Consider the following 27257-nt stretch of genomic DNA (forward strand, 5'->3'; position numbering starts at 1 on the left):
GTCAACATTTTTAAAATATGGCTTCAGCAATCACATCTGCATAATTTGACATCTTCCACTTAAAAAAAATAATAATAATCCTCATCACAGAATGATAGTCTTCAGTCAAAGGCTATTAAATTCCTGTTATAATCATTTATTGTACAGCTTTATTAATGTATTGATTCTGTTTAAAACATATTTTAAAAAGTTAAATGAACAAACAATCAGAGGAAAACTGTCTTGAGTCTACAAACCAGTCAGCAGCCTTGAGTGTGAATATTTTTAGTCCTCTATCACCAATGTGATGTAAACAAACATTAAGTAGCCTATGTAAGTTTTCTTCATGTTCTAGTACACTCATCCATATTTAATCACAGGATCAATCTACTACAATTTCCCCATCACAAGTTTCGTCCTGTACCTTGAGCAAATGAACAACGAAGAGTGCAAAATAGAAATGAATCATCTTTCCAGTGGGTAGGCTACTCTTTTCTTTTCCTGGACATGCAGTACTGAGAATATGACTTGAATGAAAACGTGAGAGTAACAGGGTACCGGCTCTTCTATAAATATAAACCTTCATCCACCCATGATATTAAATATCCTGACTATAGGATTCTTCAGAGTAATGGAATGCAGAACAGCAGCGTCGGCTCACATGATCACCTGAGGGCGGTTCTGATGACAACATTAAAAAAAGAGACACTGTGACTCAAATGAAAGCTGCCAGCTCATAGTTTTAGTCACGTCTATTGACGCTAATAGCTCTTTATGGTGTCGTTTTAGCATTATTTGTACTGTAAGTTTTGTAAAAAAAATGTTTGTCAAATTCTGTTAAAGTAAAAACCTTTTTCTTTAAGACATGATTGGGAAAAGAGGAACGTTTCTCTCATCAAAGGTGTGCCAGTGGCTGAGGGAGTGAGGGGGAGAGAAGGAGGCATGCTCAGAATACAGTTACACCCTGTGTCAATCCTCCGGAGATGGAATCCCCAAATGGTGCTGCTAAACTTAGCCGAGGAAAACAATCTCTCTGCAGGGCGAACAGACAAATACTAAGGGAAGACACTCAAGCACAGGGATCACACACACAGATATTGACACAATATGCACAGAAAACACTGTGTACATGTAAATACCTGCTGACTAAGTGGGTAATGTGCATCAGAAATGGGTCAAACATTGAAAATTCAATATAGCCTGACATCATTGAATTCCCCCAGACTGCTCATTCATTTCAACAGAACAGCCCCAAACGTTTATCTTTAGTGACACCAGGTGGTCAGGCTGTGTAACAGCAATGAAGGAATCCACAAATTCTATTGGTGGCGTTTGATTCAGTGCTTTGCTTTGGAGATAGACCTCACTTTTTTGTTAGCTATGTCTATCACATCATGCACTGAACATCATCCTTACATTAGTTGCAAAGAGAAATAGGTGAAATCCCTATTTTAAGGATGTAATAATGATAAGATTCCATCAGTAAATTCCAAATTACTGGTTGATTCCCACCATTGATTAGTATTAGCGTCCCAATTCCTTAACCACAAGGTTACCACTGCCTTCTGGTCTCAGTATCATCTGTTCTGTTATTATTGTTCTGTTCTTTCTTTTTTCTTTCTATCTGTCTAATTCACATTATTAAATATTGTTGAGATAATTTAGGCACAATATAAGAAAGATAAAGATAGACAACCTTAATAAGATTCAGTTAAATATGGCAGCATATCAAGATTTATTTATAGAGCTCTTTTTCTCCTTTTCCATACCTCTAATATTTCCATGCTTCTGTTCTGTGGAGCATTATCCCACAGGACACCTCAGGCATATATGAGTAAAATCTATCTTCCTATTAATTTCTCCGCAGACACTTCCAGACGTTCTGTTTTTAGTCTTTATTGTATGACAGCTTTGGTTCTAATGTGCCAGCCAGATACTGTACGTTGTTTGATATACAGTAGTGGCACTGCATTGCTCATGTAGTTTAGAGTTTCACACTGCAGAACAATTTAAGCTGAGGGGGTATTTTATTTGAACAATTAGCATTTGGTCCCAGGTCAAATTCAGGTGTAGCAGAAAAAAACTGCCTGTCTCAAAATCAGGAAACGTTGGGGGCCATTTTAAATTATTTTGGTAACACTTCACACTAAGGCCCCATATGCATTAACTAACAACTAACAAACAACACCATATTTTTTTATAAATCACATGTGGACAAGTCCTCTATGACTTGAATGACGATGAAAAAAAATGAACAAAACAAAAACAAATGTGTTAACAAAAAATTAATGTCCCATAAACACTGTGGGCATATACTGGGAAATATTCTTCCATGTTTCTTTGCATATTAAAATTGAGATATATTGAGAAAGTTGATATTTTCAGTAAGGAGTGAAAACACAATGTCATGTCAGCTGTCCAGCTGTCCATGTATATTATGTATGTATTTTTAAAAGTCTTTTACAATCTGAATTTCTAAAATCTTATTTTCCTACATGAAAGTCATTCCTTAACATCTTAGGTATGTTATTTGTAAACCGATCGTACTATTTCCTGCAAACTGAAGCAGTATTTAAGTAATTTTTGCACTATAAGTGGAAGTACAGCTCACACTGACCCTGTGGCACTAATCTTCTGTTATCTGCCTCTTCGATCTTTCTATAGTCAGTCATTAGACCATCATCATCTATTTTGGCTTGGTACTGTGTGACCTCCTTTCTTTTTGAAAAAAGAGTCATAATTCTGTTGAATAATTCAAAGGGGTGAAATTGAGAGGCTCTAGAGTTTCGACTGGTTATTGTTCCTGGGAGAGGTCGCTGAATGCTAGTAAAAAGTGAACTCTTCATGCACGGTACTCATCACCCTCCAGGTTCTGTTCAATCAGGCCATGGTCCAATGCTACATCATCATCATCATCACTCTCACACACACGCACGCACACACGCGCGCACACACACACAGACACACACACACAGACACATACACACACACACTTTCACTCTCACTCACTCTCTCTCCTGTATGCATGGACACACACACGCGAGGTCACAGAGTGAAGGCCACTCAAGAGGAGGATGCCACGGCATAAACTCATCGCATCTGAAAGTGACGGTAAAGATGATTATTACTTTCTGTGTTTTTGATATATTTTTAACACCATTTTTAAACATGTGATGTTTGTGTTTATCAGTGTTAAGCCACAACTAACAACTGATTTATAATTTCAACTTATTAATTGTAATTTTTGTTATTAATAATAAAAACTAATGTAACATTGTATGCAGAGATACTGTCTTTTCCTTTACACAGTCTGTCTCAATATTTAAAAATCTGATAATGATTTTTTATTCTGATCAAATTATTTGAAATGTTTAGTTACTTAATAGGCAATTAATATTTTATGCCTTATTTTCATTTTGATGCAAACCTGTTGACTTAATCATGTATTTCAGCTTTAAATACCAAGGTGGTCATGCAGAAAATATGAACTTTAAGTATGTGCATGTGAACTTATGAACATTACTTTCATTCTTTTGACCTTTGACCCCCATGTAAGAGGACAGTTTGCATTGACACTGAAGATGAAAAGCACCATTGTGTCTATTGTGCAACACCGCTAAGCATGTAATGACCCGGTCAGCACTTACCGGTCTGGTTACACTGTGGTCAAACACAACAGACGCGAAACAGCTGCTGGGAACCCTACATGTCTAACCTTTCAGGACTTAACAATGTCTTCTAAACAATGTCAGGAACTTATGTCTCATTCTTTTTACTTTTTTGTTATTTGTTTGCCTTTACAGTGAGCATTGAGGTGGAGGATGAAGGTAGGAAGGTTGACTGCTTTCTGTATGCATGTTTTTATTTTGTGTTGTAATCTATGTACAAAAATTTTTTTTGTAGGGAAGGACAATGAATTCAGCCTTTACTATGTAGAAGTGGAGGAAAATTTTGAGGGAGGTAAAGAGAAGCAGGTGACGCGAGATGGCAAACGGAGGAGAGTGAGAAATAGTGAAGTTAGCAGAAGAGCTTCAGAGAAGAGAACAACTGAGGCGTGCAATAAAAGAGCAGAGAAGAAACACGATAAACGGCACAAAACAGCAAGGAAAGAGGGTGAAAAACATGGAAGAAAGCAAAGAAGAAAGAATGCAGATGCAGAGGAGGCTGAGGAAGAAAAATTCAGAAAGGAGAAAAAGAACATTAAAAATGAAAGAACTAAGACATTGAAGCTGGAGGATGAGAAGGAAAAAGATGTGAAGAAAAAGAGAAAGAAGCATGCAAATGAGGAGGACGATGCAAAGCATGGAAAGACAAAACAAAAAGATTGTCATGACATGCCCTTGAAGGAAAGGAAAAAGAAAAAGAAAATAAAGAAACCAGAAACTATGTAAGTTTGTATTATTTTGTGAATCATTTTAGTAAATCAATTTGGGATGCACTAATATGAACATTTTGGTCGATACCGATAACCGATAATTCTTTATATTTGAAAGCCATATAATAATCCATATGTTGGTCCAAATTTATATAATTTTTGAGAGCCTGATTACAAAAACAAAAGTCTCATCATTACATGCATGCCCCAAGCACACAATTATAATGTTCTCATTATAATTTTATGTAGCCTAAGCCTATATGATAGACTTGCGCTGTTTCCTTTTTGAAGTCATTCCAATCATATTTCAAGCAATTCAAAAACCTTAATGGTGAACAATACGCATCTCAAGTGTCGCAGGTGAAGGAGAATAATCCATTATTTATTGGCTTTAAGATATCGGCCAAATTTTCTTACCGGGCCGATAACGATAGCATTAAAAATAAACGCAGATATGATGGCCGATATATAGTGCATCCCTAAAATCAAAAAATGTATAACCACTAACTTCTGTCAAGTCTTTTTTTAATAGAAACCTGGAAAGTTTGTTTAAATACGTTTTTTTAAAGTATGTTTTAGCTTGTTAGAACATTTTTTCAATGATGTTAAGGAAATAATAATATAATATTCAGTTCTTTTTAATTTATATTGTTTTATTATTAAAACATTTTGCATTAAAGCAAAATGAAGATTTATTACAATTCTGAAATTCATGTAAAATTTTCAATTAAACTTATCTCTGAAATGGTTTTGCTATAGATGTCATTTGTAATGGATATGTTGTATTGAATTTGAAAAATACATCAAAAAATGCATCCCATTTGTGGTCTCAGATGTTTGAGTCTCGTTCAGCATACCTGCATCATTTCTCCCTCCCAGCTCAGAGTCTGAGTCTAAATCTGAGTCAGAATCTCAGTCCGACTCTGACTTAGAGTCAAAGGATAATCAGGCAGTGGGAGTTTTGGGGTCTCTGACCCCAGAGGAGCTGGAAAAGTTAAAAGAAGCTGTGGACGAAAGGAAAAAGCTAATCGCCACACTGAGAGGAAAGCCCTGGCCCATGAGGAAAAAACTAGTTATCCTTAGGTACGTCACTGCTGTTTTTATGTGTATGTACACCCGCCTTCAAAATGCCAGCAATTTGTGTTCTGTCTCAGGGAGTCACAGGAGTTTGTGGAGAAATATGAAGGGGCTCTAGGAAAAGGCAAAGGCAGGAAGCTCTATGCCTACAAGGTCATGATGATGAAGGTGAGGAGATAACTGTCATTATGAAACTAATGGAGCTGGAGATCTCCTTCTACAGCTTCAGAGTGATCATCATTTTTCTTTTTTACTTTGATTTTAGAAATGGATGAAGTTTCAGCGTGACTTTGAGAACTTCAAGACTGCATGCATCCCGTGGGAGATGAAGATAAAGGAAATAGAAAGTGTGACGCCTTTAGTTTGAGCTTCCTTCTCTCTCCTGCTGTTTTTTTCTACTTCCTTTTTTTGCATTTCCCCACCCTCATCTTTTCTCATTTACAAACTTATTTTTATCTCCTTACAGGCCATTTTGGCTCATCAGTTGCTTCTTACTTCATATTTCTAAGGTGGATGTATGGCATCAATATGATTTTATTTGGATTGACGTTTGGGCTGGTGATGGTTCCAGAGGTGAGAAATATATTAAATCCTACAAAGTTTAAAATTATATATTAGTAATGAACACCACATTATTTCATTCAATGCAACAGTATAGCTCATTCTTAAATGTATCTCAATCTATGAATGTATTGACTTTCCAGGCTCTTATGGGGAAACCGTATGGCAGTTTACCCAGAAAGACAGTGCCCAGAGTGGAAGAGGCCAGTGCCATGAATTTTGCAGTCTTATGGGATTTCGGGGTAAAGAGTCTATATGATTATACACTGAATACACATTCTAAAAATCAGTATTAATAATTTTAGTCTGCAAGGATGCATTAAATTGATTAAAAGTGAGATTTTTACATTGTTACAAAAATTATATTTAAAAATAAATGCTGTTCTTTTGAACTTTCTATTCATCAAAAAGGAAAATCCTGACAAAAATCTTTCAACATTTATAATAATAAGAAATGTTTCTTGAGCACAAACTCAGCATATTACAATGATTTCTGAAGGATCATGTGACACTGAAGACTTGAGTAATGATGCTGAAAATTCTCCTTTACCAACACATGAATAAATTACAATTTATATATATATTAAAATAGAAAAACATTTATTATAAATTATATGAATATTTAATGTTTTACTCCTAGAGACTCAAACCTTTGAACAATATAGTGTAAATACCTCGCCATCCAACATAATTTCTCTTACATCTTAGTCCAGTACTTTTTTTTTTTCAGGGCTATGCTAAATACTCTGTCCTCTTCTATGGCTACTACAACAGCCAGCGGGCCATTGGGTGGCTCAAGTTCCGCATGCCCCTCTCCTACTTCCTGGTGGGAGTGGGCACAGTGGCATATAGCTACATGGTGGTAATCAGGACGTGAGTGATGACAGTCTATTGCATAGTCTTAATATCTATATCAGAAACCTTTATATATGTTGAGTGTGTTAATAAGCACTTTTCTGCCCCTTAGTTCATACACAAAACATTTATTTAATGATCTCCACACTCTTACCGAACAGTATGGCCCGCAATGCAAATGAAGAAGGTGGCGGAGATGACACCAGCTTTAATTTCAGTTGGAAGACATTTACTAGCTGGGATTACCTCATTGGAAATCCTGAGACAGCAGACAACAAGTTTGCCTCCATCACCACAAGCTTTAAGGTGTGTTTCTTTTTATTTTATTTCCCCCCTTGTGCTGGGCCCAAGTCCATTTTGTCCATAATAGAGAAGTCTTATAATGGGAATGAAAATTCTCTAAAAAAAGAACTTGATATACCATAAAAAGATTCTGTAAGTTTCAAAGCTGTAATGCATTTAAAAAAAAGACCATGAACTGACAAGGAGCTGCAAAAAAATGGCTATTTTTGGATTTTTGATGTCAGACCCTATGAAAGCCCATTCCACCACATAAGAAAATGCTTGGAAATCATAGTTAATGTCACAATTATGAGAATAGAATTCTAATTATGACAGAGTTATAAATTATGACATAAGTTAACATTATGTAACAAGTCATTACTATGACAAAAATGTATATATTAGACTAAACATGACGCGGAACAAATATCAAACTATGATTGTCGGTCAGTCCTTGGCTGATATTTTTATTCTTAAATACATGTAAGTAAATGTGTTTTGTCATTTAAGAAACCTCTATAATGATCATGATTCATGTTAGTTGATCTATAACGCACAATGAGCGCCATGTTAGTACGCACTGCAGTTCAGAGAATTGTCAGGCTACAACACGTCAATTCATCCACTTCTCCCGAAATACATTAAAGTAAGTGGCTGGTGAAGTGTGAGAAGAACAGAGTAAATTTTATAGTTACCTACACAATGTGTATCTAAACATGTCATCAATTTATAATTGAAAGGATTGTTATTGCCGCTTCCATAGACATCAGTGTGTAGGCTATTTTACAAACTATAAATGTTGTTTTGCTAGTATGTGTATTTAAATGTCTGAAACCTAAAATAAAGCTTGTGTGGTTGAAAACACTGAATAGATGAGACAGCGCTGAGAGTGTCTGTCTCTCTGGCTCAGCGCCAGCAAAAGCGTGAGTGCTGATTTGATTTTAGAAGTTGATGATCACGCGATCTGAACATTAAGCACACCAGTCTGAACGATTGTACTTAAGGGTTAACTAGCAATCACATGCGGTGATGATGTTTCTTACGTCCGTTTCAGAGAACCAGAGGGCAGATATTTCAACCGACAGCTGAGGCATTTAAGTGGCACCGAAATGAGGCACCGAAATCTGCTTTTTGATTCGGTCCGGTTACATACCGGTTACTTAGGTACCGGTTACATATGGGTGCCCGGTTTCGGAACCCAACCCTAATCATTAACGTGCGACCTGGAAGTATATAAGGGCGCTTTGCAAACATGATAGTCACCTTTTCGTCTTAAGGGACTGTTGGGTAGGCAGGCCCCGAGGCACGGCGAAAAGACGCAATGTCTCGTTCTCTGTTCTCAGGGGACAGAGGTTACAGTCGTAACCTAGACGTTCCCTTTCGAAAGGGAACTCGCACTGGGTCGATTGCTAAGGGGAGTGCATAGCCATTGGCAGTGACAACTGTCAAAACCAGAAAATTCAAATGAAATGCCAGAACCACTCACCCTCAGGTCACACTGGGCTGTCAGTGACAGCATTCCCTATACGGTCATAGCCCAAGCTATACGTTCCACAGGGAAACCTTCATAAACATTGTTTAATGAAAGGCCTACCTGGGCCTGCTCAAGGGCCTAGGACTACAGCTTCAAATTTAGAAGGGGTCCCTTCCTGGGAATGTGGCTAGGGAACCCGAAGGAGCCCCAGCCAATCACTATTCAGGGGAACATACTCACCCGAAATGCCATCAGGAAGGCCTGAGCTGGTGTCACTTACATTGGACATTTCAGTCTGGCCAAATTCCTGTCTGTCCGAACGAAGACAGAGCCTCTGGACACTTGCCTTTAGATAAGGCATCCAACCAGAGGGACTGCAAAGCTGACAGTGAACCACTCGGCCCGGATCTCAGAGACGGGGTATCCAGGAGAGCATGACTCAGCATAGCGCTTACAACCCTTGCCAGTGAGGGGAGTTTCTCTGCTCGGTCCACAGATCTACCCAGCGCTTGTGTTTCAAAGCACTGAGGAGGCCTGAAAATGCCTAAGGACTGCTCTGCGACCATCTGACCAGCCTCAGGAGGCTGAGTTTCTCATAGTGACCCTCAGTGAGGGGAGCACATGGCCTGCCTGGTAGGCAAACCAGGCTGTAGGCTAGATAAAAGAGGTTCCGGGAGGGAACCAGTAACAGAAAATGACCATTAGTCATGCTAGGGTGCTAAGGCCAGCTGAACTGATAGCAAGCGGCCACTAGCTGCCAGAACCCAGCGTCGCTGGGAGACCACTTACAAGGTGGCCTGGTGAGGCCTACTACTTGATAACCGAGGGCTGGCTACCTAGTGCCCGAATCTGGGAACTACCTGGCAGCCAGTAAAGCTAGCTGTGCAGTTGCCCATCCTTGGGACTTCACCTTCAGAGAGGCCTGATGAGGCATACTTACCTGCCTTGAGTGAGGCCTGGAGAGGCCTACTACCTGATATCTAGTTGAAAACTGGTTATTGCTATGAACCCTGATTCCGGGTGTCAGTCCCAGGGTGGCCTGCTAAGGCCTGCCAGTCTTGGGACTCAGTCTTGGAGCGGCCTGTTAAAGCCGGTCGTCTGAAGTTTTCTTTAGGTAAGAAACTGACTGCCATGGCCGTAAGGTTGGGGACCGAGCTACATGGTTGCCTGATAAGGCCAACCGCCTGACAGTGGTCAATCCTACTTTCGGCTGATCATAATCGGGGCTAGCCTCCAGAGAGGCCCACTGAAGCCAATTGTCTGATTGGCCAGCGAATTAACAGTCGAGCACCCCATGATGGGACTCAGGGTCAGGGAGGCCTTGCTAAGGTCAACGCCTGACCATCAACACCACTGTTTGTATACCCCGTCACTCAAGACTCACTTAGAAGATTGAGAGGCCTACTAGGCCTGAAGCAAGTCAGTGCTGTCAGCCAAATTCATACTGCCGGGGACTCGCCATCAATGAGGCCTGTACTAGCTGATAGCCAGTCTATTCTGCCACACACATATACCGTTGGGAACCATACTACACCAACACAAATATTGAGGCCACCCACAGGAGGCCTAATAAGGCTAGCTACCTGGTCGCAGCTAAAATTTATGTCCCACAACGTAAGGACTCCCTTCCCATCAGTGAGTCTACTGCCCGAACTACTAAGGCCAAACACCTGACGTAAGCTGGCCTATCGTGCCCTCTTGGGGGATGCCCAGTCAAAGAGGCCTGATGAGGCCTACAACCTACCGGTGCAACCTTCGTTGGCAGATAAGCTGTTTACAGAGCGCCTAAAGCATCCTGGTACCTAATCACATTGCCCATGGCAGTGTACTCAGCAAAAAACGCACCACCCTTTAAGCAAGGGGAGTACAACATTCACCACTCTGCCTCAACGGAGGCCCCAGAGTCAGGGGCCTACCACCTGTACGCATGGGCGTCAGCTCATGGCAATGCTCTGGCTTCACGGGAGCGTACTTTGAAAACCAAAAAGAAGTGAAGGTTAGAACTTTCCGCTCGACCCGAGCCATAATGGTGCGAGGTAGGATAATACGGAACTGAAAGTGAAGTACTCAGACCTACCCTGTATCACAGGGGAATACTACCACCTCACCCTGAGATTTAACAGGGTGCGGGCCCGCCAGCGGCTCTAGAGGTGACAGAACTTTTATTTGCGTCCAGCCTAGGGGAGTGAGGCTTGCTTGTAAGCCACCCACCTACAACCCGACGCTCGAGCAGTAGCTCAGTGAGGTGAGTGGAGCCTATTCTGGCGGCCCAAATCCATATGGTAGTTCTGCACGGCAGGGTCGGGCAGACAAAACCCAGTTTCTTTGTGAGGCTAAAGACGGCCTAAACCTGCTCAAGAAAGACCCATTGTACCGGGGAGGCCTTAATGAAGCCTAACCCAGGGTCTTTATAAATCATACCTCTGCACCAAGCTGCATTACTCTTCTCGCCCCAGAATGCAGAGAAGGGGGCGGGCCTTGGCCTAATGACTCCCATGGGAGGAGCCTGTCATATAGGGATGCTAAAAACCTACATTTACAAAGTGAAGGGCCAGGAGCATAAATGCTTTAGCAGAACGCCTCCACTATCCCTAGCATAGCCTAGGCCAGCTACAGAGGCGGCCCTGGTAAGTGCCAGTCTGTAAGCATAGATCTACCTGAGGGCTCGGAGGAGCCACAGCCTTACGAGAATTTTTTCATACAAGGGGCTGCTGAATCGCTCAGCCTATTGAAAACCCAAACAAAGCTATGTACTCAGGACCAAAAGATGTCAGACGGTCCTGTGGGCCGGACATAAGATCTATCTGAATCTCCAGCGTCACTTTTTTTTTGAGAGAGAGAGAGACCAACTACTCTACCCTGAGGTGGCTAATAACCCGAGGGCTAACACAGGTGTGTGTAGAGAAGAAAAAAACTAGCGGTAGTATAAACATTCCCATTCTTCTTTCTAGAATGACATTCTGCCACTTAACTCTCTGCTGATAACATATTTTATATGAATGAGCGGCGGCCTCAAATGCTCTCACCATGAGAGGAAGCCTAAGCTATAGAAAAAGTTTTACAACTAGAATGAGCGGTGGCACTCCTCGCTTTATCTTACATATGACAACAAGGGAAGCCATCACATACTCACAAAAGAAGCCCATACAACTGGTGCTTCTCTCTATCGTTCTAGCCACCTAACAGGGGAACTTCAGGGGAACTTCCACCTAATAACCCTAATACCAAAAAATATTACCTTACTTAATGACATTGACATGACCCCATAACTCTAGACAGGGAACGAGGTCTGTAGAGAGATGCATTTTAGTGTTAGTTGCACACAAAAATTACTCTTAAAGAAACCAACTCAGCTCACCTGCGGTGTGCGAAGTGATAACTCACCAGACAGTTCTTTATGAACATGGGGTCTACCACCTTTACATGCCTGAAAGAGGCACTCTCACTAACCAAGCTGAGGCAGGCCATCAAAACATTGTTCTCACCATGGGCCCAGCCTCAGGCCTGATATAAGAAGCGCCTGGGGAGTCGGGGATTAGAAGAGAGGGCTAAGATATAATCACGGTGATCCATCACCGATCCATCACCGACGCTGTGTTGGATCACCTCCATCAGATCCCTCTTCTTGCGGGAGTCACGCCTCTTCTGCGACCTACTCGCCGGGGGCGGCGCACAAGAGGCGACACTGGCTCTCTGGCCCTGTCTACGGTCCTCGGACCATGATGGGCCAGGCCCTCCCGTCTGTCTGGGCGTGGATACGGATCTCAGCGGTATACATGGTCCTAAATGCAGCTGAGCGCGCCTTCACCTCTCTGAACTTTCCAACCACCACCTCCACGGAGGTGCCGAAAAGCCGAGAAAGCCTTTCTCTTTCTCCCCAATGTCGGCCAGGTTCCACCACAGATGTCTCTCCGTGTCCACAATCGCCGCCATCGACCGGCCGATCGCGGCAGCAGTCTGTTTGGTGGCACAGAGAGCTAGATCTGTGGTGTGGCGCAGCTCAGTAACCACCTCAGGTGCCCCACCCCCTGGTCGAGATCCCCCAGCATATCGGCCTGGTATACCTGCAATACCGCCATGGTGTGCAGGACAGCACCAGCCTGACCCACTGGCGTGTATGATCTGCCATTCAAACTGGCAGGGTTGGAGCTTTCAGTGTCGATGTCCGATATCCTATCGCCTCAACATCAGCGAGACTAGCCAGCTGATGTCGGTGGATACGGGCAGAATATGGGTTCTTCCATGTCCTCTCAATCTCAGTATGGAGATCGGGAAGAAATGGAAGGCTCACCTGAGCTGGTGGTTTATGACCGGGGAGAATCCGCTCTTATCGCAAGTGATTTCTCCCCCAATGCGCAGCCATGTCAGCTGCAGCCTGCCCGCGGCGTGTTCCATAACACCAACTACGCTCAGTATACACGGTGCAGGGTGGCTGAGAAGATTCAGGATCTATCCGATTATCACCACCCTCATCAGCCATCTCCTGTTCGTCCAGAAGAGCACTCGCTGCCGTTCTCTTTTTTATAGAAAAACTTTCATCATCTACCTGCAGCTCACTCTCGTCAGCCGCCGAATCGTCTGAGAGGTTTACCCTCTCAAGGCGATCAGCGAGCTCCATCTGGGAACCCCATAACGCACGTCGCTGCTTTGCTTTTTCCTTCAACACGAGTGGGACCTGAGCCGTGAGGTCCAGACAAGATCGGAGTGCTCTCAAAGAAAAACGCTCACAATTTGCACAGGTTCCCTCGAGACCTGCCTGTGCGCGCTCTTCCTTCCCAGACAGAAAATGCACAGTTCGTGTGTGTCACCCGCAGAGGCGGATAGAGTACAGAGCTTTGTTACTTGAGTAAAAGTACAGATACCCCTTGCTAAATTTTACTCAAGTACAAGTAAAAGTACTACAGTCAGATGTCTACTTAAGTAAAAGTACTAAAGTACTTGTTTTTAAAAGTACTTGAGTATCAAGAGTACAAGAGTAGATTTTCTAAATATTGCATTACTAATCTACTGCCACAGTGCTTACATTTATGCACAGAAACGTCCTACATGGAGTTATGAAAAATGTTAATGTTAATACCTTGGAGAATGTAAAAGGAATTGAAAGTAAAATCAAGTCATTTTCATCTTTTTACCATGTTGCTTTATTTAATTTAATTTAATTTTTGGGGGGTCCCATCTTTAAATGCGGGGACAACACACACACACACACACACACACCACATGTAAGGGTGGCGCTGCCAATAAAGCACCTAAAAGCTGTCACAAAGAACCGGCAAAAGGAATGATTATGAATATGTAAAATATAGCAAGGAGATATTTTAATTGTTTATTAATAAACACTTGTTAATAAACAAGTGTTTTCTTTGTCAGTGTCGGCTAGATGAAGTTGACGATGCTGACTCGCGATCTTCAGTAGTGAACGCGCCAGAGAGAAATGCACATTTCATACGGATGACATAAGCAGAGAGCAGTCTGTAGTCTGTCTTCTTTCGTTTTGAATTTTTCTTTTTAAAAGTAGACATATCTGTGAGAGGCAAGTAGGCTACCTTATACACTGAGTTTCGGTTCATTTATGAGACGAGATCCAGTTCACGTGCCGGCGCCTCCATTTCTTATCTATCGTCTGCTATTCTTATTTATTAAACCCAGGCAATTGGTTGATGAAACATTGATTCAAATTAAGATACAATTAATGCAAAACGAAATTCAGGTTAAAGAAAGGTTTTGTGTTTTCTGTTTGATGTCTCTGTGAAAGTTTTAAAGCATTTTTTATGCCGCTTTCAGAGCGCTCACGTCCGTAACGGAGAACACATCCATAACATTGTTTTTTCCTCATAAATGCAAACCCGAAAAATAAAATAAAACAAAATTAATATTTTATGTACTGTGGAGACTGAGCGCAAACCCTTCTTCATTCGCTGGGTAGTAGCCTACTTTGGTTTGCGCAGTGTAATTCACATAATCGGTAAAAATATATTTTGCCTCCTAAAGTTTTTTTTTTAAGAAATCAGAAATCCCTCGTGGCTACGCCACTGCCACATTTGAACCTGACTGTGTTAAACACACCACATACTCAATGCTTGGCTTACATTAATGTGTAATATAAAATCTGACCATGGAGTTGACTTTGGCGGAAAGCTGAAAGTGATTGCTGATAGGCTGTCCCAATCAGTGGCGCCTGCACAATCCAATCACGTTTGAGAGGGAAACAACAAATTGAGGGTTTCCGAGATTTTTCTTTACTTTTTTTTTTTTTTTTACTCGGGTACTCACGGTTATGGGTAGAAATGTATTGGAGTAAAGAGTACAATATTTGCCTCTCAAATGTACTTGAGTAAAGTCATGAGTACTCCCCAAAAATGATACTCGAGTAAAGTACAGATCCCTCAAAATTGTACTTAAGTACTGTACTCAAGTAAATGTACTCCGTTACTGTCCGGCTCTGGTCACCCGGCGTCAAATATCATGAGCACGTGTCTGCACGCTTCTGAAAGCACTCAGCCTTCTTAGTGCAGTTCATAATTACCTGATTTTCAAGCGCTTACAGACAGAAAAGTCCCTGAAGACGAAAAGATGATTATTATGTTTGCAAGGCGCCCTTATATACTTCCAAGTCGCACGTTATTGATTCATGGACTGTCGCCGGTCAATAGGATTGCCATGATTTGATTGTGATTTCAGACACCTGACACGCCTGAGGCGTTCCCCTTAGCATCAATCGACGCAGTGCGAGTTCCCTTTCGAAAGAGAACTTAGGCTATACCTGCTATACCTTCACATGCAAAGAAAGTATTTACACAGAAGTCTTAAAGGGATAGTTCACCCAAAAATGAAAATTCTGTAATCATTTACTTGTTCTAAACCTGTATACATTTCTTTGTTCTATTGAACACAAAGGAATACATTTTAAAGAATGTGGGAAACTGAACAGTTCTGGGGCACCATTGACTTCCATATAATTGTTTTTCCTATATGTAAGTCAATGGAGCCCCATCTTCCTTTGTGTTCAGCAGAACAAAGAAATTTATACAGGTTTGGAACAACTTGAGGGTGAGTAAATTATGACAGAATTTTAATTTTGGGTGAACTATCCCTTTAAAGGCAAAGCATCTGTTTTTTTGCACCATATAACATCTTGGAAAAACCTTTAATATGGCGTCTCTTGGCTTCATAATAAATTTAGCACTTTAACAGGAGACCATTGTGGAGGAGCAAGAGAGCAGAAAAGATGATAACATCCACCTGACAAGATTCCTTAGAGTGCTGGCCAACTTCCTGGTGCTCTGCTGTCTGGCAGGGAGTGGGTACTTGATCTACTTTGTAGTACGCAGGTCTCAGAAGTTCGCTCTGGAGGGACTGGAGAAATACGGCTGGTGGGAGAGGAATGAGGTCAGACTCATGTAACAATGAACAATGGTAATCCTCTTGTTAATCAATAAAAAACTAATTTTGCATGGTTTTACATACCTTCAGGTGAACATGGTGATGTCTCTTTTGGGAATGTTCTGTCCGATGCTGTTTGATGTAATCAGCACTTTAGAGAACTATCATCCACGCATCGCCCTCCAGTGGCAGCTGGGACGCATATTCGCCCTTTTCTTGGGGAACCTCTACACATTCATTATCGCTCTCATGGATGCCATCCAACTAAAGGTAGAGCTTCATTTAACAAAGACTAAAGGCCTCGCAGTCCCATTTTCAGTATTTCTGTTTTACAGAATAGTAATGATTTCCATCATTCCAGCTGCCACAGAATCTGTGCTAAATCACCTTCTTATGAAGGTAATTTATTCTCCTAACTGTCACATATTTTCAAGAGGGCAGAAGAGGAGATTGTGAAGAAGAATATGACAATATGGCAGGCTAACCTGTACAACGGGACTATGCCAGACAACTCGACTGCTCCTCCGATCACAGCGCACCCTGCTGATGTTCCAAGAGGGCCTTGCTGGGAGACAATGGTGGGACAGGTACTGGGGAAGAGTGCTTAAAGCTCTTTTCATAATCCAAATTCCAGTACAACTGGAACACAATACGTTCCAAAGCAGCATTACAAAGTATTGTATAACTCCTAACCCAACCTTTAGTGAGAAAAATGTTGTAAACACTTGCAAAAACTTCCTAAACACTACCCCATCTTGAATTTTTTGGACAAGCAGTCCCACTCCTGACCCAATATCACGCCATTTGTTGAGGTGATGCTGCTATTTAGAGCTGCTCAATGCTACAGACCAACAGTGTTTACACTTTTTTTTTCTGTTAATCAATCAGCAACGGTTTACTTCAGTGCACATTCAAATGTTACACTGTAAAAAATTGCTGTAAAAAACAGCCAAATTTTACAGTAACATGCTGTTTTCCATTAAAACAGTAATATACTGTAGAAAAAAATGCATTCATGGTGATATTTGTCATTCGAGAAAGTGGCCTACAGGAATATACTGTGAATTAACAGCGCTTAAAGTCGACACTCAGAGGCTGTGTTCCCAATCACACCCTATACTAGGGCTGTGTATCACCAACAATGTCACGATACGATACGCATCACGATACTAAAGCCACGATACGATACGTATCACGATATGGATCAATTTGGAATTTAAATTTCTTTTGAGCAGAGTTTAGTAGCAGTAATATCTTTATTGAATAAACAGTGTTATAACAGTTGTGAAAACTGAAAAACTATTTCGTTTTTGTCATTAAAAAACAATGAGAGTTCAATTAAATAAGTGTTAGAATGTGCACCAAACAAAGTAATTTCTTTACATTACGTTGAAATCATTTTAAACAAATAAATACAATAGAATAAATATAGCCTACCAATAAAGAGAAACGTTTTTGAATAGGTCTAGCAGTAGTATTCAGAAATACTAGAGACACTTAAAGTAATTAAATGTAAAATAACATTGGGTAGTATTTTAGTCCTGACTAAATTAAATACATTGGCTATAAATCCAGATTCCATAATTAAAGCTATCTTTTGTTGTTTTGACGACAATATTAATGACAGACACACATGGCTGCTGTCACTTTAAGAGCTAGTGCACGGATCCTGTGTTCATTATACTGTCACATGCATTAACCGACTGTATTAGACACTCACCAAGATTGACATTTTTGACATCATTTTGCTTGTTTTTGTCCGTAAAAGCGATATAATCCGTGAAAAAGAACTTTTGTTACTCACAGGCGGTTTGTGAGGCGGCTTTACTCTATGTATGCATGCAGAGAAAACCATCTCTCAGAGAGCGTGCGAGCATTGAATAGTTTAAAATCGCTTGAATGTTTTGCGTGGTAAGACTTAAAAAGACGAGCGAATGGTAAAACTTAAGTGACAATGCAATACTCGCCCGAATATGCAAGTGAATATTCCGTCATGTCCCGACTCCCGAAAGCGAGAGTGTATCGCCGCCTTCAGCGCGTTTGACGCTTGGCTTGAGCAACCCATTTTGAGAGACAGAGACAGAAGACGCGGCACAGCTGAACACTCACGCTGTTTGTGATTGTGAAGTTGTGTCTCGAATATTTTAAAATGACTAATTCGATGTTATAACCTGTATGGATTAATCATTATAAGTGGGAGACCTGCGGGAATGGTTAGAATAATGCGTAATACTTGCAATCCCGCGCTGAAATTCGAGCCCTGAATTGGCTACATTCAAAAGCACGACAGTATCGATACAGCAGTTGCTGTATCGATACGCGCATCGTCAGGAGTTCATGACGATGTATCGTCGTATCGATATTCTGAGCACAGCCCTACCCTATACCCTCATTCACTATTCCCTACATTAGTTCACTAATATAGTCCAATTGACTGAGGGAATAATTCAGTAAATTTTCTCTAAGTTAATTGAGACCCTGATGAACACCTGCTGTTAACAATCAGAATCACTGAAGGAAAGAGGAACAAGAAGAACAGAAAAAAAGATGAAATCAAGATAAAAGACATTAAATCTTAGCAAAATATCTCAGCAGAGGATTAAACAACTCCACAAACAGCATTGCCAGCTTCACTTAATACTAACCAGACAGACTTTATTTCTGTCAGACTTCTACAGAAGGTCTTATTAAAAGGTGACAGAGGTTTAGACGTCATTATATTTTCATTTGATGTTACCATAATGGTGATCAGTGATTGCTGTAGTTGGGCTCTTGACCCTTGACTTTTGAACATTAGTTTTTCTTTGGCTGCTGTAGCTGTGACTTTAAAATACATTAGCAATGGCTCAAAGCTGAAGCAAACAAGATGACAATGGCTGTTTGTTAATAGTCACAATCATCATATAACAGCCCAATTCACTGATCTCATTTGCTGCCTAAAGTTGTTAAATGGTTGATGTTTTGTAGTTTTGATTTTGTTGCCATTGTGATTTTACAGATTGAGATCTATCAGGGATTTGACGTCCAGAAAATGTTAATGATTTAAAAAAGGATATACTTAGAACATTTTGAACTTCTTGATCAGCCAGACACACACAGGCATCAAGAATCGGCGTATGAATCTCAACAATGGTGACAATCATAAGTGTTATGCTGCACTGCATGTTGGGTACCAAAAAAAAGCCATGACTCCCAGCATGCATTGCAGCATGAATAAATTATGCAGCTGAATTGTCTGGTTATTCACTTTAATTTTTACTTTTTGCTTTTATTTTTGCTTTTGGTTTTGTGTTGACTTTTAGTTGCATATTTGGGGGTGTTCAAATTTAATGTTATCTTTTTTGTTGATTGTCACCATTTCTGAGATTCATTGGCTGATTCTTGATGTTAGTGTGTGTCGAAGTAAAGCCATAGTTCAAAAATTTTTATTGAATGATGAGTTTAAAAATCCTTCATAACTGATTACGCAGCACTGCTTGATCTTTTGCTGTAGTTTCACAGTCTAGTAATATAATCTACACATTATTGATAAGTAATAGACACAGGCTGAGATCGGTGAGCCAAACATTAATTAATGACATCATAATCATCAACACCTGATCTCATTTTTGTTGGCTTTGTTTTTGCCACAACAAATGTGTCTTAAAAACACACAGTTAGAGCAGGCAAAGTAAAGCTAATGTTAGTCAAGGGTCAAGAGCCCAACTAAAGCAAACACTGATCTTCATAATGGTAACGTCAAATGAAACAAAACAACATTCTAAATCTCTGTTAATTCTCAACAGGAATGTATGTAGACGTATGAAAAAATAAAGTCAATCTGGTTAGTAATAAGTTAAGCTGGTAATGCTATTTTTTGGATTTGTTTAATCCTCCTCTGCTGAGATCTTCAGAGATTTAATGTCTTCTGTGACTTAAGTCAGTTGCAGTTCTTGTTTCGCTTTTTATCTTCTTCTTGTTCCTCTGTCCTTCAGTGATTCTGATTGTTAACATCAGGTGTTCATCACTAATGCTCAATCATCAGTTGATTAATCACTGAATTATATAATTAACTTCAACACTGCTTCAGTGTTACTCCAACACTCTGTAGTGTGGAAACAATTTAAAACTGAAGATTTTGCAGTGGGGTTGAAAGTGTTAAAGGTGTCAGATAAAAAAAAAACAGAGTGAAGCGTATTTTAACGGTAATTAACTGTAAATTAATTTACGGCATAAAACTGTAGAAAAACAGCAATTTACTGGCAACCCAGCTGCCAGTAGATTACCGTAAAATCAAGGAAAAACGGTAATATTCTGTAAAATGTAACAGTCAGATGTATTAAACAAAAGAAGTTCATTTCACTGAAATATAAGTGAAAGTTCATAGAAAAAAAGTTATGCGAAGTCAATAACTGATAAGGAGAGTAAATATTAAACTGAAGTGTTTTATGTGTTTTGCACAGGATGATATAGGAGAGATCTGTTAGTTTAATTGAGTTTTGTGGGTCCCATTGTGCTGGAGAGTAGAGCCTGTGCTTCAGTCAAAGATGAGCATAGAAACACTGATGTTATGCTGCCTGTTGCTTTATTTAAAAGCAGTAACTGTGTAGTTGCTGATGCAGTGACAATCTCCTTGCTAAGTACTTTAGCACAATGTATGCTAATGTTGGCTATACGAACTGCAAAGACTTTAGTTAAAATCATGTTTTTAATTAATTCACTATTACATATTAGGTGTTTGCAGTTTTATACAAAGAGATATTCATTTTCAGTGGACTCAAATTAAGGAATTTTACGGTACAGTATAAATACTAGTTTTTGAACTCGAAGTGTTTAAAGCAATCGGTTTTCCATATTATATGAGTTACCTGCAATGGTATTTTTACGGTAACAGACTGTAAAAAAGGAGAGCTGTAAATATAACGGTAAAAGGCTGTAAATTAACAGTACATTGCTGGCAACCACAGCTGCCAGTAGATTACCGTTATTTTACAGGGCAATTTTTTGGGCGAAGTATTTTAACATTGAAATGTACACAGCAGTCTCTTAAATTAGTCTAAGACACTGGTGAGGTGGCTATTAATGACTTATACAATTTAAAAATATTTCAGCCTGTTTTAAAGATTTACACATTTCAATTATTTGACACATTTACATTGAATTAAACTACAGTTCAAAAGTTTGGGGTCAGTTAATTTTTTTTAAATGAATGAATTAATACTTTTATTCAGCAATGACACATTGAATTGATCAAATGTGTTGATTACAATTGATCACATTCAAGTGTTGATAAAAAAGAATGCATGAAGCTAGAATAAAAGTTTTTTTTAGTTGTTTAAAAGCAGAGGTCATATTGCATGTTCAGAGATATTCATACTACAAGTATTCTGGGGGCCATGAAACTTTTGTGAAAATTATCAAAAATGCTGGCGCTGGCTGGCAACTTATTTTCAAAAACGCTGGTGGGGAAAGGGTTCAAATATATTTTTTAAAAATAATAATATTTTAAATTATAATATTTCACAATGCTGTTTTTACTTGAATTTTTGATCAAATAAATTCAGTCTTGGTGAGCATAAGCGATTTTTTCATAAACATTAAAAAAACCTACCGACTCGAAACTTTGAATGGTAGTGTACTGTAAGTATAATATTTGTAAATATAAGCATTTCATTAATCTTATTGAAAAATATAATTTTTTCAGACGAAATACAGTTTGCTAAATGGAAAAGCAAGTACAAATGCTTTGGCATTAATTTGATTTTCTAGTCTGCATAAAGTTACAAATATTGAGTGTATGTTTGAACAAATCCTTAAAAAAGATAAGTTTTAAAATAAAGTGTTAAATTAATGTTATGCTTTTCTCAAGTTGTTAGAGATCATCAGCATCCTCTGCGTCCACAGGAGTTTGTTCGTCTCATCATTTCTGACACAATGACGACTTACATCACTCTGCTTATTGGGGATTTCTTCCGTGCCGTACTGGTGCGATTCCTAAACAATTGCTGGTGCTGGGATTTGGAGTTTGGCTTTGTGAGTATCCACAACACATGCAGAATCAGTGTCAGGGATTCCCTCTCATTTATAACTAAAGTGTGTTTTCTTTATTAGCCGTCCTATTCAGAGTTTGACGTCAGTGGGAATGTTCTGGGGCTGATCTTCAACCAGGGAATGATCTGGTGAGAAATATCACCATATTATGTAGCATGTTTTCTTTCTTTCCGAATGAAACCAACCAGTATACCTCTAAATCTCACCAAATATTTGTTTGTGTGTGTACCAGGATGGGGGCGTTCTACGCTCCATGTCTTCCAGCATTAAATCTTCTACGGCTTCACGTGTCCATGTACCTGCAGTGTTGGGCGGTGATGTGCTGTAATGTGCCTCAGGAACGGGTCTTCAAAGCTTCAGGCTCCAATAACTTCTACATGGCCATGCTGCTGGTCATCCTCTTCCTTTCTACATTGCCTGCTATATACACCATTGTCACCATTCCCCCCTCCTTCGACTGCGGACCCTTCAGGTTTTAAATTTTAATGTATGAATCAGAAATGGTGGGGATTGTGGAGAAGGTCTGTTTAGCATAAGAACTGAGTAATAGTGTTTGAGAAATTGGTCAGAGTGGTGAAAGCTTAAATTAAGAATAAATACAAATAATTAGACTTTAGAGTAATGGTCTCTTAGTTATTTCTGTATGTATTATATGTATTTATTTAAAAAGTACAATTTAAAAGTGGAGGTCTGCCAACAAGTCAAATCCTGCAATGCCGGTTCGTTAACACTAGAGCGCAGCAGAGTGCAAGTCTACAATTTTCTCACAGCCTTTAAATGCGTTTACCATTACATGAATAGTTTCCATGAAGTCGACATAAATAAACTCAAATTAAAAGATAAAAATAAACATACAAATTTATAAAAGAATTAAAATATTAAAAAAAAAACAGTTGACGAGGCTGAATCCATCTACTTATTCGTTTGTTAGCCTACTTAACTAGAGATTTTTCTGCAGTGGGAAAAACCGCATGTTTGACGTGATTCAGGAGACCCTGGAGACAGACTTCCCTGCCTGGTTCAGTAAAGTGTTCAGCTATGCCTCGAACCCCGGACTGGTGCTTCCCTTTCTTCTGCTCTTGGTGTAAGTGGGAATGTCTAAATCCATCCATATGATTTTCCTGTTCTTATATAAAGATGTGTGTAATGGTGTTTTTTCTGTTATTTTAGTCTTGCAATATATTATCTGCAGTCTACTTCTAAAACATACAAAAGGGTAAACATGGAGCTGAAAAAGAAACTTCAAACAGTAAGTTGGGAAGACCAAATGTCTGTTCAAATACAGTAAGGGCTAGTTCACCCAAAAATATAAATTCTTATTTAAATATAACCCTGTAAATGAGCAGATGATATTATGTAAACTTACCTCTAGGGGGAAGCACTAACATTGAGTTAACATAAATAATGATGATAATAATAATAATAATAATAGATTTAATCATTATTATAATGACTAATTATTGTTATTGTTATTATTATTTCACATAGACCTAAATATATTTGATATTATTTCAATTTAATTTTATAATTGGACATAGATCTAGTCACTACTGTTACTTGTCATTTATTGTCATGTCAACTGAATTCTCCAATTTTGCATTTACAGCAAAATGAGGAAAACAAGAAAAAGAACAAACTTGCAGCCTTAAAGGCAGCCAATGAACTGGAGCAACAACGCAACAACAGCGCCCACGATTTGGGTGAGAGCACATTGAACGGGTCACAGCTCCCATCAGTCAGTGCACTAGACAGCATCTTGGAACCAGTGTAGGGAAACTTTCCATTAATGTTGAAGAGTTAATGTGCTGTGTTTGGGCAACAGGTGGCCACAGTCTTAAAACAACATGCCCTTGTTTCTGTATAACAGTGTTGTTCTGAGACAGCAGTTGAAAGGTCTCTCTGCCTCCTCTTTCTCAGGAGTGAATGAAGAAAGCAGCAGCCTAGATGAAGCAGGGCATCACAGACAAGCTGGGCAGAACGGTCGCTTTATTCACCCATCACAGAGTCAGCATACTCAAAACTCTGGACCTCCCGTCACCACGACCCACACAACTACTAGAACCCCTGCATCCCGGGGCCACACATCATCTGGACATCTTCCAGGTCACCCACATCAGCCACAGAAAAACTCTCACTCAAACAAGAGATAAACAGCACAGATGTAAATAGATGTGAATCTCTATGTGGCATACACAACATTTGGCACTTATATGACACTTATTTTATTTCTTGCTGATATTGTTAGTCAGTATAAATACTGTGCCCAGGCCTACCGCACACGTCATGCATGTCTGTTATGCTCAAGGTGACTATGTAACTCTAGATTGATACGTCTTGTCTCTGTGAAAGAGAAATGACTGCTCTTGTTACACGCTGGCCAAACTGGGGTCAAATTCTTCATCTCTTGATTTGTTTCATGTTTTGACTCATGTTTTATATATATTTTTAGTTTTAGAAAAAATGCTTGATTGTTGGTTTACATGCCAATTACAACTAATTATTAAAATGCAGCAGATAAAGTAAACATCTGTTTGACTAATATGTTATTCTAAGAGCTACACAGAGGTGGAACACGTGTGTCTTATTTACAGTGGAAAGTGATTGGACATCTACGCTACACTTAAAAATGTATGAGTGTCATTGCATCATATAACAACATTTTAAACCAAGTGTTATTTATGATAGCAAGAACACATTTAAAAAAAAAAAATAAAAAAAAAAATAATTCAAATTTGATAGAATCACATAAAACCACAGATATAAAAGTTTAAAAATCAAGACAAAAGACACTTTTTTAACAGCTTGTTAAAAGTAAAAAAAAAGGCTTAGCATCATTTGTTTGCAGATGTCATACATTTTTAAGTGTGACAAATTGCTCTGTTGGGGGCCAGTGTAAAACTCAGTTTATACTTCTGCGTCGAACTACGTCTACGTCGTAGGCTGTGTGTGTAGCATGTGTAGCCTACGACGTCACGTACCCTGACGTGCTCCTCTCCAAAAATTTAACAATGCGTCAATTCTACGCGGACCGCAAGCGCTGTGATTTGTCTGCTAGAATTCCTCCCTTAAGTTCCACATGCTCCCTCTGCATGTGTAATTGCACGTCACTGCGGACAACGACGCAGAAGTATAAATGAAAACCAACGCGTAGCCTACGGCGTAGAGGCTCCGGCATAGGTCCGACGCAGAAGTATAAATCAGCCTTAACTGTCAGCACCGTAAAGAATCCCAAAATGCATCCTTATGGGCCGTTCACACAAAACGTGTTTTTCCGTTCGACTGTGCTACTTTTCCATTGATTTTCAATGTAAAAGTGATAGACGGACAACGCGTTTAACCGTTGTGTTTGCGTCTTTTGCAACATCATGCATGGCAGGGCATTATAAAAATGCCAGGGGTTCCTCAAATCTGGTCCTGGAGGGCCACTTCCCTGCAGAGTTTAGTTCCAAAACTAATCAAATACACTTGAAAAAGCTAGTCAACAGAGTTACTAGAAAATTGCAGGTAAGGGAGTTTGATCATGGTTTGAGCTAAACTCTACAGGACAGTGGCCCTCCATGCTGGATTTGAGGAACCCTGACCACTGGTCGCATTCAAAACGTTTGCGTTCAAAAAGACCACAAAACGTATTCTTTGTGAACCGGTGTTCTGATGATTTCTGCTCCTCGCTCAGCGAAAGTTGCTACCTATCAGACTATCAGCATTATATTTACGTGGTGTGACATGGTTTGAGACTTTTTTTAACATCCATACCTACCCCAAACCTTAAACCTAGCCTTAAAACAATGCAAATACAGTGTTGGTAGCACAATCTTATAGGTAGTATTTTTCGTCAAGACACCGGCCCTTAGCCCCCATAGATCTAGAAGCTAAATCATTTTTGAACCAATTGATGGCTTGGCTTTGCCCACCATTATGCCTTTTGTCTCCATTTCATTGTTTTCCTATTCTCAAATCCATGCAGCTTTATCTTGATCAGCGTGTCAGGTGACCCACAACATTTCCATGCGCAGTACTGTATTCTCAAATCTGCTCTCAGCTCTAGGGGTGTCTAATGTCCTGGATTATTTTCCAACAGCCACAGATTTGGCAGCAAAGATGCATGCGACTCACTTGTCATTCCACGGCCCATGCTGATCTGTTTGGGGTTACGCTGTGTACCATTTAAGTGAGGGGAGTTTGTTACAAACCTACTAGAGGATGGTAAAAAAAACATCCTTAAAGAATATATAAAGATCACCTGTTTTGAAGATGGATCGAAGAGTTCTTACAATCCTTAGAACCTTACGATATCCCTGTATCAAATCTTGACGATTATTTATAAGAAAATTGGCACATAAGTTTCATTAACAATGCAAATGGTCATTTATAATTCATGGGTAGTCGTCATTAAGTATTAACACGAGTCATTTGAGATTTTGTTTATTTGTTCATTTAGGTCATTGTTAATTGAAAATACAGCTCATTTTAAATTATTTTAGTAAGAAATCAAGAATAGCAATATCATTAGGATAATTTGCATAATTCATTCATTAAATTATTAATTGAATCATAAATTAAACTTTACTGTAAAAACCTTGTAAATACTGTGTTTATCCAATTGATTTGTCCAATGTATAGGAATTGATTAAACTAAATAAAGTTATCTCAACTTTTGGAAGTGAGTACAACTCAAAAACCACAAAATATAATGAGTTTAGAATTTGCACAGTGTTTTTGCATTTATTGTGAACCTTCCTTGCGGTCACTACAGAGAAACCGCTTTTATATGCTGGATATCTGATCTGTGTGAATGTAGCTCTGTTACCGGATGTTATAGTAGTAGACCTCTTGTATATAATTAACTCAAAACAATTAATGGTTAGAACTTCCTGTTGACACAATGCCTCATCATTTATACACATTAAGAACAAAGACACAAATTTAAACCAAAGTTAAACATGGTTAAACTATAGTTCAGTATATGAATCTCTTGTACTGAAATGGAACCAGGAAAAAAAGTGTGGTGTGAGAATATAAAATGACAAAAAAAGAAAAAAGTTACCTCTTTTTACTAAGGTCCAAAAATGAGTTATTGAACTTTTTTCTAATTAACATGAAGAATGATACATTTGTCATAAAGAAGAAGAATTTAATCAGAACTTTTTTTATTTACAATCTGTTATCATTTTATTATTTTAATTCTAGAAAAAATATTTTCAGGTGTTTATCGGGTATACTTATACGGGTATATGCTTGAGT

General features: G+C 39.3%; 1 protein-coding gene across 1 annotated transcript; it reads left to right on the forward strand.

Moving 5' to 3' along the window:
- Positions 1–2456: 2456 nt before the first annotated feature.
- On the forward strand, positions 2457–24540 carry tmc1 (transmembrane channel-like 1). The gene is given in 22 exon segments (XM_056235229.1): positions 2457–2841; positions 2843–2924; positions 3031–3090; positions 3783–3806; positions 3883–4366; positions 5234–5437; positions 5509–5599; positions 5697–5778; positions 5898–6004; positions 6136–6234; positions 6723–6865; positions 7009–7153; positions 15798–15992; positions 16077–16256; positions 16421–16573; positions 21870–21998; positions 22077–22144; positions 22249–22488; positions 22975–23100; positions 23187–23265; positions 23623–23716; positions 23934–24540. Coding segments are annotated over 22 exon segments (3060 nt in total). The 5' UTR covers positions 2457–2799; the 3' UTR covers positions 24167–24540.
- The last annotated feature ends 2717 nt before the right edge of the window (positions 24541–27257 follow it).

This window comes from Rhinichthys klamathensis, unplaced genomic scaffold (assembly GCF_029890125.1).
Source record: "Rhinichthys klamathensis goyatoka isolate OS25496 unplaced genomic scaffold, OSU_Roscu_1.1 h1tg000417l_1, whole genome shotgun sequence".
Classification (NCBI taxonomy): Eukaryota; Metazoa; Chordata; class Actinopteri; order Cypriniformes; family Leuciscidae; genus Rhinichthys; species Rhinichthys klamathensis.